Source organism: Chrysochloris asiatica, unplaced genomic scaffold (assembly GCF_000296735.1).
Source record: "Chrysochloris asiatica unplaced genomic scaffold, ChrAsi1.0 scaffold00069, whole genome shotgun sequence".
In the NCBI taxonomy this organism is placed as follows: domain Eukaryota; kingdom Metazoa; phylum Chordata; class Mammalia; order Afrosoricida; family Chrysochloridae; genus Chrysochloris; species Chrysochloris asiatica.
The window spans coordinates 9,598,163-9,611,957 of NW_006408587.1; the positions used below are offsets into that span (position 1 = coordinate 9,598,163).

At 39.6% G+C, this 13,795-nt stretch overlaps 1 protein-coding gene across 2 annotated transcripts in view; it reads right to left on the reverse strand.

The window, feature by feature from the left end:
- Positions 1 to 13,795, reverse strand: part of SLC44A1 (solute carrier family 44 (choline transporter), member 1) — a 178,272-nt gene that overhangs the window by 109,177 nt on the left and 55,300 nt on the right. For both annotated transcript variants that reach the window (XM_006864700.1, XM_006864699.1), the window contains exon 2: positions 8,148 to 8,237. In XM_006864700.1, the coding sequence (XP_006864762.1) occupies positions 8,148 to 8,237 (90 nt within the window). The remainder of the gene's footprint in view (positions 1 to 8,147; positions 8,238 to 13,795) is intronic.

Consider the following 13,795-nt stretch of genomic DNA (forward strand, 5'->3'; position numbering starts at 1 on the left):
CTAACCTCAAGGTCAGCAGTTCGAAACTACCAGCGGTTCTGCGGAAGAAAGATAAGGCTTTCTGCTCTCATAAAGATTTATAGCCTCGGAAACCCTGTTCAGAGTCACTATGAGTCAGAACTAACTCCAAGGTACTTAACAACAACAACCGTTAACTGATGGTGCATGGAGGGGATTGTAATCATTGCAATGCAACAAAATACAATAGGCTGAGTACAAAACCAATGTTCTCCCAAGTAAACTGTCACTTAATTCACAATAAAAGCTTAAAAAAAAAAAAGGTGGAGAGGCAGGTGTGTGACAGAAGATGGGGGGGGGGGGGGGGAAGAGTGTTACAGGCCTCTTTCAGAAAAGAAAAAAAACATATATAGCCACTTTTCCCCACTTAAGTACTACCTGCTTTAGCTCTATATTTCCTTATCTCTATTACTGTTTAGGGACAGTTTCCTAATAATTCATAAAACCTTGGAATAAGATTCAGCTTTAGTTCCTCCTCTACTGAGAACTCTGAGAAAAGGAAAGCTATTAGGACCCAGCATATAGGGTAGGATGAGAAGGTCTAATGACACCAATATAGGCTTCTGTCCCCAGGATACAGTGTAGGGGAGTTTAAGAATGGCAGACAAACATACAAACTAGCCCCTGGTAAAGGCTATTTTATTAAAAGATTCAAGGTACATGCAATGGTTCATAAAAACAAACAGGATCTACTTTGTTACATACACTAAAGCATTATTTTTGTTGTTGTAAAGTGCCATTGTAGAGTTCTGACTCATAGTGGTTTCTGAGGAGCAGTAGGTGGGTTTGAACTGTAGACCTTGTGGTTTGCAGTACAGTACTTAACCTATAATGCCACCATATTACTGTATTGTTATGGTAGTGTTTTGGTGTATCTGGAAGTGTTTACTTAAATTTTTTTTAAGGGTTTTAAAGTATAGAACTGTACACTATAAATGGAGACAGACATTGGACTAACTGACATTAGATACAAACTATACATACCTGTTCTGATTTACATATAAACTCAATTTAAAGACAAGTTTAGGAAGGGAACTTGGTCATAATCCAGAGAATGCCTATATAAAATAAATAAAACTTTTACCAATCTGTCAAAGATTTCTAGACTCTTTCAAAGTTTAATTGAATGCATTGCTCTAAGAAAGTGGAGAGAGGTATATAAAACCAGGAGTGACTGGAAGAAACACCCACTCAATAAGCATTTACCGAGCTCATACAAACAAAAGGTAACTATGCAAGGTACAAAGAACAGTAGCACATAAGATTGATGCCAAAAGAACTGAAATAGTCCTAAAAGAGGGAAAAACAAACACGAGGGAGCAAAGATCAGAGAGGCTTCAGCAACAAGACGAACACAGACAAGGAATTCTGAGGATTGATCCCTCTCTACTGTTAATACTCCTTATGATCCTAGGCAAGTCACTTTAGAGTCTCTAAGAGTCAGTTTCCTTACCTGTTGAAAGGACTGAACTAAATTAATCTCTAATGCCCTTTTCCTCATTTAAAACTTATGATTTTAAAGGGAAATGGATGTAAGTTTTTAGTTTAAGAGTATATAAGGGGGCCTCAAAAATTCATGGAAAACAGAATTCAGCTATCTTTAGGATTTTTCCAAAAAATTTTTGAAGCACCCTTGTGTACCTGTAGAGAAAGGCACATGCCCACTTGCTCATATAATAACTGAGATAAAAGAGAGTCAGTTAAAAACAAACGATTGAAAAAAAATTAGATAGTCATTTGGATCAGGTAACCTTCAGGTAATTTTTAGCATGCTGCTCTTCGTACTTTATGATCCTGTCTAAGGACAGGCCATCAAACAGACTAAATACTGCGGGGAATCTTTTTGTGCAGGATGCTCAGCAATAGCTAATGAGGTAGAAATTCATGCCCCAGGAACTAGAAAACCAGACTAATGCTATAAAATAAAAAAGATCCTTGAAAGCAGTGTACAGGGGCAACCTATTCAGTAATGTCTCCTAAACCCAACTTTAATTCAGATCATTCTCCAAAACTCCAACCCAGAATTTTCAACTTATTTCTACCTACAAATACATTTTTTAATAAAATGCAAATTTCATTTTTTCTTTCCAGATTTCCCCAAACTGTTTTCCTTTCCTACACAGATCCCACCTCCACTAATAGCATCATTGTTTTCTAACTGGCCCACAGAAGACAGTGAGGGGACTCTTCTGTCTCCTTTACTCCTTATGCTTTTGCCCCTTACTGGAGCTTTCAAACTCCTCAGTAGAGGAAGAGGTGGTGGTATGCTGTGGAGTTGGTTTCGACTCATAGCAACCCTGCACAAGGTTTCCGAGGCTATAAATCTTTATGCCAGCAGAAAGAAAGCCTCATCTTTCTCCCATGGAACAAGCTGGCAGTTTTGAACGCCTGACCTTGAGGTTAGCAGCCCAACTTGTAACCACTACACTACGAGAGCTCCTAGAGGAAGAGGTAAGGCTAAGTTATTTGGTCAAGTCTGAGACACTGGTTAAATCACATTTTATTGGCAAGTGAGATTACTAAGTACTCTAGACTCATGGTCACCTCTAGGGTATTTTCTGTTATGCCCCCATTCCAGGAAATCAGCATTGACAGATAAGAGTCTGCTTCCTGAGTGAGGCTTTGTCTTCTACCTCTTGGGTTCAACTCTGCCACTATGTAATCTTTAACAATCATTATACATATTAAACAATCACTACTTTTTCAAAAGGTTCATGGAAAATTAGAATTAAAGAATAATGTGATTTTTCCATGAACTTTTTCAAACCCGCTCATATCTCTATGTCTAGTCATTATCTGTAAAATAGGGGGAATGATAAGAATAGCATCTACTTCATTGAGTATTTGTGAGAATTCAATGAATTTTGATGTTTCAAGTGCCGAGAACAGTGCCTACCTGGCACAGATTAGCAGCAATAATTATCAGGGGATTTCTTAATCATCTTCCACTTCCCGTGTGGTAAGCATGCCTGGCGGAGCCTTCCAGCCACCTCTTTCCTGTCTTGTGGTAAACTGATCCAGGCAGATTGGCTCAGGTAGCTCTCTTCTTCTTTTCTTTTCTACTTCCTCTTTCCTCTTCTCCCTTTTCTTTTTTCTCAAACACATATCTTTTCTCTGTCAGACCATCCTAGATACCGCTCCATTCTGTAACTCATTTTTTACCAGTTAAGTGTTTCATTGCGGCTACTGTGTGCCTGCTTAGCAATAAGGAAGTGGTATTTTGTTATCCTTTGTTTCACTCTTGGATGGGAACATGGAAGGAGTTGGGGTATGATGTAAATTTTCAAAAAAAGCCCTTCACCCAAGTACCTCTTAGTCACCCTTAATCTCCCACTTGCCTCCAAAATCAATGTCACCAAATGTTACAATCTTACCCATTTAATCTCTATCCTCCTCTCCGATACTACTGTTGTTGTTGTTATTAAGCTCTGTCAAGTTGGTTCCAACTCATAGTAACCCTGTATAGGGTTTCCGAGGAGTGACTGTTGAGCTTGAACCGCTGACCTTGTGGTTCAAACTGACTTTGCAGTCCAGCGTATTAACCCTCAAAGTCCCACCAGGATTCCAACTACACGACTTTATCTCACAGGAGACCTGGCTGTATAATGGATTACGAGCTGGACTGCTAAGTGCTAGTTTAGCAGTCTGAATCTACCAGCCACTCTGTGAGAGAAAGATAAGGCTTTCTGTATCCATCAAGATTTACAGCCTCGGAAAACCTGTACAGGGTCACTATGAGTTGGAACTGACTCCTGGCACGCAATCACTTTATTTCAGTTTTTTCACGTTTCACCTGACTGGACTCTGCAGTCTCTTCCTTCTCCCAAGCCATCTTTAACACAGGCTACCAGGGGGTCATCTTTCTAAACCCAGTCATCTCATGCCTTGCTCAAAACCCTTCTCAGTGTTTCATAAAGGACTGAAACAGTAGTCTCAAACCTGGCTGAGCCTCAGAATCACAGAGATTATGTGAGTCTCTGAGTATTTTTCAAAGCTCCCAGTTTCTTCTAAAGTACAGCCAGAGTTGAGAACCATTTATTTACTACCTTAATAAAACAAAAACAAAAAACTCCAGAAATTTAGGAATGCAATGCTACATGTAACTTTTTAGAAGAGGATAGGCGGATGTTTCATAAATTTAAAATAGTGATCCAAGTTAAATGTGGAAGATGACAGATCTCAAAATGTATGGTGGCAATTTACTTTGAAAAGCACTCTAAGTTCTAGACAATTCAAACATGTAAAAACCTTAAGACCAAGTGAGGAAATGAAAAGAAAAATACAAATATTTATAAAGAGGTGAACATGTATAAATAAAAATCTTTAACAGGAGGCTGAGCCCTGGCTAAAGAGCAGACACAGGCTACACTGGGTAAAGGGTTGGCAGGAAGGCAATACACAGGAAGAGGGGAAGTTGGCAAAGTGATGGATGCAGGGGAAGACACTGGGAGTAGTACAAGAGGTAAAGACAACCAAGGTAAATGCTGTTACACACACACTCCTGTCATAATGTTGGTCTATGGGTAGACGCACAGGCTGAATGGGTGTGGGAGGGACGATGGGAGTATGCCACACATATATAAGGGTTTGACAAAGCATATTTATACATGGATATTTGCCTTTGTACAAATATATCCAGGAATGTGGTGGAGCATAAAGGGGACAAAGTTATGAAAACTTCGTAGACATAACCAAACAGCTTGAGGGAATGAGTCACTGGACCTGAGGGGTCAGGATCATAATCTAGGAGGACACCATGATCAACAAGCATCACATAGTCCACTAAGACAATGTTCAAAATCTTACTTTGGTGAATAGCAACTGGGATCTAAAATAAAAGTTAGTGCGTGGCCATCTAAAATATAAATATTGGTCTCTCCATGTCTGGAAGAAAGAAAAGTGACAAAAACTGAAGACACATGGAAACTGGGCCAATGAACTAATGGCTCGAACATCAGTCTCCACTACCCTGAGATCAGAAGAACTCCACTACCCCAGCTACCACTACCAACTGCTCTGAAACAGATCAAATTAGGAGGTCCTGGATAGACTGAGAGAAAATGAGGAACAAAACTCAGAATAACAAAAGAGCCCAGGCTTACTAGTCATATAGATTGGAGGAACTCCCAAAATTATGGCCGTTAGTCACCCTTCAGGCCTGGAATGGAACTCTCCCCTGACGCTCAATTTTTAACCACACAAGAGTCAGGTCTAGTGAAGTACACACACCTTAGAATAACCAACTAGTTGAGATAAAAAAGACAACACTTACATAAGGACAAAGTGCAGAAGGTTTAGGAAAGAAGAAAGGAAAAGGGAAACCAGGGATGAAATGGGATAAGTGATGTTACATTGAAGGACTGCAATCAATGAGATGAAACAAAATATATACGAATTGTTGAATGTAAAACGGATCATATGCTGTCTAAACTTTGGGCCCAATTCACAATAAAAAGCTAAAAAAAATAAAATAAAAAAATAAAAAATTGTTGTAAACCAATCAGTTGATGGGTCATTGTTGTTGTTATGTGTCGTGGAGTTGGTTCCGACTCACAGAGACCCTGTACAGGGTTTCCAGGGCTATAAACCTTTACAGGAGCATAAAGCCTCATCTTTCTCCTGCAGAACAGCTGGTAGTTTCAAACTGCTAACGCTAACGGTGAGATTAGCAGCCTGATTCGTAACTTGATGGGTCATAAAAGACATTAAAGAGATATTTAATGGTAAAGATACGTGGAAGAGGATAAGCACAAATAATGAGCAAGAGAAGCAAGCAGCTGAGTCCACAGGTGAAAAGAACTTAGCCAGAAAGTTCTGGTCCCCATCTATCTTTGCTACTTACTAACAGAAACATGCTTCATCTGTAAACTGGGATGAAACCTATCTCATAGGGTAACTGGGAGAATTGAATGAGATAAATACATGCATGAAAACATCAACTACAAATTAATGCTTAGCAAATGTTGGTTGACTTGTTTTTCTAAAAGTACTACAGAAGGAAATCATATTTGGAAGACAGAAAACTTGGAACTACAGTTGTGCCATTACAGTGGACAACAGAATTTTGAGATGTCTTTTGTTTCCAAATGTCAGCACTTGATGATAGCTCAACTCTATGATTGCGTGAAAAAAATCCTTCGCAAACAAACAATACTACGCCTGCATTTAAAGATACACACAGTGAGTCTTAATTACCATCACACAGAAATCAGCATTATATTAATTACCACTGCATTAAAACGTTTCAGTAAACAATTAACTCCATACTGTCAAGTCACTCCCAAATCAGCCTATTAACATTCATGATTGCACTTTCCTGAGCTATTTTAGTACAGAAATTCAAAAGCTCCTCAGGTGGTATGGCAAATGTTTTTATAAACATAATTCTGAAAGGTCAGGGGCTATTTGTTCCAGGGTTAAATTCAGGTGGGGGGAGGAGTTCTGAACTAACTCCGCTGGCGAAGATGCTTTGCAACACTCAGCATGTATGTTGTACATGCTGCAGTTCAGTTGCAAGTCCATTAAACTAAGTAGGCTCTTGAACAATATCTTAAAAGTCCGACGCTAGAAAGTGAGTGTTTTGACATTTTCTAAATATGGTGAAATTTAGCTACCTTTCATTTTAAAAACTAACCCTCATTCTTTTACTGGACTCACCACATCTCACTGTTAAAATGTTCTGCTTTCCTTTCGTTGGTTCAAGGGTACAACTGGTATATCCAACTAGGCCTATTAGCTATGATTAGGGTTTTCTGTGATTTGAAAATAAAACTTGGGAGGTAGGCAGTTGCAGAGAAACACAGAATAAGAATTTTCTAAAGAGCCTCCATTTGATGTCAGGAAAGAATGAGTTTAAACACATGAGCGGGAAAAGGCTGCCTGAGGCAGCATAATTGCATTTTGAGCGGTAGAAAACTAAGTAAGAGAGAGCAACGCAGCAACTGCACAGTCGCCTTGAGGAAGAGGAAATGAGGTGGTTGAACAGAGCACTGGCTTGGAAACTAAAAGACCCAGGCTCTGTTCCCAGCATTGCAATTAACTAACAGGTGGCCTTGGGATGGTCCATGTCATCACTGGCTCTGAGGTTTTTAACCTGTAAAATGAGGGTGATGGACCAGATGAGGTTTTCCAAGGTCCTTCCTAGCTCTAAACATTCTAGTTCTGAAACAGTTGTTTTCTATCTTTTTTTTCTAGCCCAACAAACCAGCAGAGACTATAAAACCACTGAAGCCTGTGTCAGAAACTCCTGCAGAGCAATTTGAATAAGCACACCCTTAACACGTTGCACTAGACTCTGCTCCTCCACTCCCTGTATCTCACTTAGGAATCACTGATGTAAGATGTGCCAGGTCCCTGGGTCTCTTAAGGAGAAATGCCACACAGTATAGTCAGCACAGCAGGCAGCAGGGGCCTACAAGGCCGAAGGAGGAAGAAGCAGTGAACAACCAGCCACATACAACTAAGAAGAACCAAAAAATGTCAGAACTGGAAGATCTTGTAGAAATCATCTAGGAAAACTTTTAGAAACTACAGAAACACCACATTCTAAGAAGAGAAATGACTAGTTCAAAGTCAACCATGAAGTCTGTGTGACGTTTGCTAAGTACTCAGGACTCCTGACTCCCTGGTGTTCTGCTTATCACCCCAACAGACTATCAAAACTTAATGTCGAATGATTCCTCTGGATTTCTGGAATGATTTACTGAATGAGGCAAATTCTCAGCAGCTCCTTAATTTTGGTCACAGTTTGCATATAGGGGGAAAAAAAAGGGTGGGACACCAAATACCATTGAATGGTATGAGGGATTCAGAAATCACCTGTCTCAACAGCATCCTCAACCCTCCAGTTATAAGCAATACAAAAAAACCCAAACCCAATCCAAGTCATAGCAACCCTATAGGATCGAGGAGGATCGCCCCACAAGGTTTCCAAGGCTATATTCTTAAAGGAAGCAGACTGCCACATCTCTTTCCTGCAGAGCAGGATCACTTAACCACTGTGCCAGCAGAGCCCCAAAAATAAACAATACAGGGTTAGTTCTGTTTTAAAAAGCCCTGCCTTTAAACCCACTTCCCATCATTCCCTTGGATCAGGAGTTAAGGTTCCTGCCATCTGTGAGTTTTCTTACCATTCCAATGCAGAAGAGGATGAAGAACAGCAGCCATGGTATGTCTGTGCAGCTACGGTCTTCCAGGGGTTTCCATTCTCGTTTGGAGCTCTAGTGGAAAATACAAAATAAGATGGAGTGCTGGAAGTTTCTATAAACACACCATGCGTGACTAGCTAGGTCCCTTCTTTACCCAACAAGATTTTGCGGAACCTTTAAGACCCATTTTAAACATGAGACTTTCTGTGCATTTCATCTTAACTTCCTTGGCCACTGCTCTATTGACCCCACTCTCACTCTACTCCCTGGCCAGACGAGTAATAATGTCAGTATTTTTTGGAGTCCTGGTGTGGCATTGTGGGTTAACACACTGGACTTCAAAGCGAGTCTGAACTTCAAGGTCAGCGGTTCAAGGTCACCAACTGCTCTTAAGAAACCCTATACAGGGCACTATGTGTTGGAACCAACTTGATGGCACTAACAACAACAACATTAGAGTACTGGTGTGGTGCTGTGGGTTAGTGCACTGGACTGCAAGTCAGCTTGAATGGCAAGGTAGGCGGTTCAAGTTCACCAGCCAGCTGCTCCTTGGTAACCCTATACAGGGGCACTATGGATTGGAACCAACTGGAAGGCACTTAACAATGACAACTACATTAGAGTATTGGAGATGTTGGATTGTTGCTATTATTTATTAAGCTGTGTTCCCAGCAGATTGAGAGCTACTCAAGGAAAGAGTCTGTGTTTCATTCCTCACCATCTAACATGATGTCATAGGGTTCATGATATGCACTCAGTAAATGTTTTTTTTAGAATGAATAAATAAATGAAAAAAAAAGTCTCCCAACTTCAATCTTCTTGGTAGATTTTTCTTTGTTTTTCAAGATACCAGACTTAAAAATGTGGAACATGCTTTCAGAACGTTACATTAAAAATGAAATCCTAGTTCTGGACAGAGCCTTCTCAATCAAATAAAATCTAGGAAGGGGGAAAAAAAATCCACTGAAACACGTTCCCAATCCAGACAACTCCTAAACTGCCACTCAGAGATTTTTCATTCGGTTCCTAGGAAGTGTTAAAGAATTTCCAGATGAAACACAGATTCCCTAATGAATAAAAGTCATTCTTAAAGTTAATTTGCAAAATATTGATTGGAATTTGAGTTGCCTCCCTCCCTCTTATATCAAGTTTTAAATTCTAAGGTCAGCTCACACATTTCTTTTAGCTAGAACATAACTGAAAGAACACTTCTGAGCTTTCTAATTAATAAAAATCCTCAAGTCTCACACTCTCCCATGGAAAGGTTAAAGAGAAAAGGCAAAGAAGCCAGAGGCTGTAAGCTGCTTGCAGCTTTTGGAAAACATTAGGAAAAGAGTCCTACTACAAAAGGTTCAGGATTCCATGAGAAGATCCAGGAAGCTTGTCAGGAGAGAGCACAAAAAGAGGGGACGGAGGTAAAAGAAACCTCCAGTATAAAAATGACTTAGAATGCAAGGGTGGGCAGCTCACTCCCAGTGAGGTTTGCTCAGTCTGAAACAGTAGTTATAAACATAAACCCTTTGATAACCCACATAAAGAAACTCAACTTAAAAATGACTCTCAGCACTGAGGGCAGGCAGCAAGTGTGGGACACAGCTACTTCTTCCAGACTCCTCAAAAGTTAACCAGACAAATGCCTTTTTCCTTAGTGCCTCTCACTGTTCAATTGTTACAACAGAAAAAAAAATACAGCCCTGGACAGCAAGCTCCACACACCCACACAAGAAAACAAAAGAGCTGAGGGAAAGAAACCTTATCTGGAGGCCCTAAGTGGCATTAAAAAATCCAGAGTGAGTAGGCAGTTTTTTCCAGAGGAATGGAGCACTATGGCATAATGAATAAAGGACTCCTTCTGCTCCCTGGCTCAGTCATTACTTAGTTACATGATTTTAAATCAATCACTTCATCTCTCTGGGCAGCAAGGAGGAAGCAGACTGGCTCTCTTAGGTGCTTTCGAACATGAAAAATATGATCAGAAATGCAATTTTGTGAAAATGTTTATTATGACCAGAAATAAACCTGCAAAATCATTTGACATTACTCCCTGTGTTCTTAAAATAAAAATGCCTGTATTGTGGTCGCTCATTTTGGAAGACAGTTGCTCACAGTATGAATAAAGAATATTTCTTCGTATTAAATAACTTCAGTCTTGAATAATAACCATTACAGTAAAATTACTTTATAAACACAGAATTTAGACTCTTCTTTGAAATTCATTACATTTATTCTATGGTAGGGAGCTCTGGTGTGGCACTGTGGGTTATTGTGCTGGACTGCAAAGTCACTTTGAACCACAAGGTCAGCGGTTCAAGCTTACCCGTTGCTCCTCAGAAACTCTATACAGGGTCCCTATAAGTCTATACTGACTTGATGGCACTTAACAACAACAACGCTATGGTAACTTAGAAAGCATGTTGTTGTTAAGTGCCATTAAGTTGGTTCAACTCATAGGGACCTTGTATAGGGTTTCCATGGAATGGCTGGTGAGTTTGAACCACCAACCTTGCGATTCAAACCAACCTTGAGGTCCAGTGTTTATCCTAGACTCCTGAAGAGCAATAGCTATTTTAATATACTATATTTGTCTGTCTTAGCAAACTATATATTATCAAAGAGGAACCTTAGGAAGACCGAGCAAAGTTTTGTGTCTGATATTTTTCTTTAAACCACAGCTATTTTCTTAGTAATTTCCCTCAGACCAACATCTAAAATGGGATTTTTACTCTGGACCAGAAAAACAAAAAGATTCAACACCTCAACAATTCAATTCAACTTACTGTGGGCCACTTTTGTGCCAAATACATAGGAAAACCTCTCACTGAGTACGAAGAGAAGTGGCGTTACATATGAAAACAGTGTTAGGAGTGCAGAATAGAGACAAGCACAAGGGGGCAGGGTCAGCCTCATTAAGAAAAGGATGGTCTTCCTGATGAGGGGCAATTGAGCTAACTGTGGAAGCCTGAGTGATGACTGAGACCACCAAGTAGATAAAAGGGGCAGGCAACCCTAACTAACATGGGGCAGAAGGACAACAATGCCAATGTCACTCAGAATCAACTTTCTTTGAAATAACAGACCCTCCAAGGCTGAATCTTAGAATTCTGGCTTCAATAAGCATGGTACTTGGCAAGTTACTTGGCCTTTGTAAATCACATTGTCCTCATCTATAAAGTAGGGGTGACAATAATGGTTGTATCACAGGGTTGTTTTGAGGATTAAGTGTGAACATCTGGCATTTATTTATTATCAATACTTATTTTTTCAATTAACCTTCACCTTATTCTTAAAATATACTTTTACCAGGTGGACCCTTCCACTAAAAGAGATGCAAAGAATATTGAACCCACCTTTCCATGTATTCTTATTGAAACACTGATTTAAAATGGTGGCATACTTTATTTCAGCTACTGTTTTGTATGCTTTCAGTTATTAGTTACTATTAACCATATCCAAAGCTTTATATGGAGTCCTGGTGTGGGTGAGCAGTGTACTGCTAACTACTAGGTTGATGGTTCAAACCTACCAGCTACTCGTCAGAAACCCTATACAGGGTATCTATGAGTTGGAACCAATTTGACATAACTTTACAACAACAACAAATCTTTACACACAGTGTATCTTCTATTTTCAAATCACTCTCTGATTTAAGTCTGATCTTTAGTTCACAGATGAGGAAACTCATTCATTCAGAAGGTAAATAATCAGCCCAAAGTTTCACAGTGATGCAACTAGGATTGGGACTCGAAAATAAAGTCAAAGGACTAGTCAGAAAAGAGCAAAAATTTTCAACTGCTTTTCCTCATATTGCAAAATTTTGTACCCAACCCAATATAGCCAGTCCCTGGGATACAAATATCTGACTTAGGAACAATTCCTAATTATCCTTTTAATGTTATGTAAACTTGCCCTCACACTGAAAGGCTCAATAAACCCCTGGTGGTGGTGGTAACAGTGTGCTGTTGACTCATTTCTGTCTCACAACGACTTTGTACAGGGTTTTGAAGCTATACATTTTTACGGGAGCAGAAAGTCTCATCTTTCTCCCATGGAGCGGCTGGTGGATTTGAACTGCAAACCCTGAGGTTTAACAGCTCAATGCACAACCCAATACGCCACAAGGGCTGTTTTGAACAACCACCAAGTGCAAAAAATTCGTTATAATCACTTTCACTTGTTGATTAAGCTTCGAGCTTTTTCTTGTACTAACCCCAAAACTAACTCCATTGCTGCCAAGTTTATTCCAACTCAGTGGGACCTATAGGATTAAGTAGAGATACCTCATAGGGTTTCAAGGCTGTATATGTTTATAGGAGCAGCTGGTAGATTTCAACTACTGACCTTTCAGTTATTACCTCCATTATTGCACTAAAGGAAGGCCAATGAAACCATGTATAGCTGTCCTGACTTTGTTACAAATTCAACTGAAAAACACACTTAGAAATGGATTTCATTTGTAACCTGGGGACTTTCTGTAATTTAATTTATGTTATTATTGTTAACTGCCATCAAGGTGGTTCCGACTCATAATAACATCTTATAGTGTTTCCAAGGATTGGATGGTGGGTTTGAACCGCTAACCTTGTGGTTATCCTAAGTGCCGTCGAGTCAGTTCCAACCCGTAACAATCTTGTATAGGGTTTCTGAGGAGCGACTGGTGAGCCTGAACCACTGACTGTGCAGTTCAAACGGCTTTGCAGTCTGGCGCATTAACCCACAGCACCAAACCAAAATCCTCCAGGTACAGAGAAAAGAGAGTGACACATGTTATGAGTCATGAAATTGCTCAAGTGACTCAGGAAATCCAAGAATTGAATAATTGTAATGGTCGTTTAACAGATATAATCAAGTGGCAAACTGAATTTAATGCTGTCTGTTTCCTCCAATTAAAATTCACATAAAGCTGGCAAAAGTAAAACATTTAGCATAAGTACTTTTTAAATGTAATTTTGTCATTTTCCCTGATTCTACATGTGATTAATAAAGGCTATCAAAAAAATGTTGGGTCTCTTTCTTTTCCCTTTCACAAAACCTTACAACTTAGGAACTAAACAGGACCAAAAATATTTGTATAAATAGTTGTTGTTGTTGTTAAGTGCCATCGAGTCGGGTCCGACCCATAGCGACCCTGTACAGGGTTTCCGAGGGTGTAAATCTTTACGGGAGTAGAAAGCCTCATCTTTCTCCCGCGGAGCGGCTGGTAGTTTCGAACCGCTGACCTTAAGGTTCGCAGCCCGATTCGTAACCACTACGCTACCAGAGCTCCTTGTAAGAGTTATTATTTCAAACTCTTAATGAGAGTGATTGAGACTCAAAAGCAGGAAAAGGAAGGGACTTACTTGTCCAAGGGCACACGCTTATTTATTCTATCCATGACCTCATTCGATCCTCAAAATAATCCCAACTCTATTTCGTAAAAGAGGAAACCAAGACTCAAGAGACAACACGTGGAAAATCCATATCTGAAACCTAAGTCTTCAAACTCTATCAGAAAGATGAAAACTATAAGAAACAGTTAAAGAGAAATGCTAAATAGAAATATACATATTTTTAAAAAACATATTAACAGAGCTGAAGAATGGCTTTGACGGGTTCATCAATTGACTCAACAAAGCCAAGGAAAGAATCAGTAA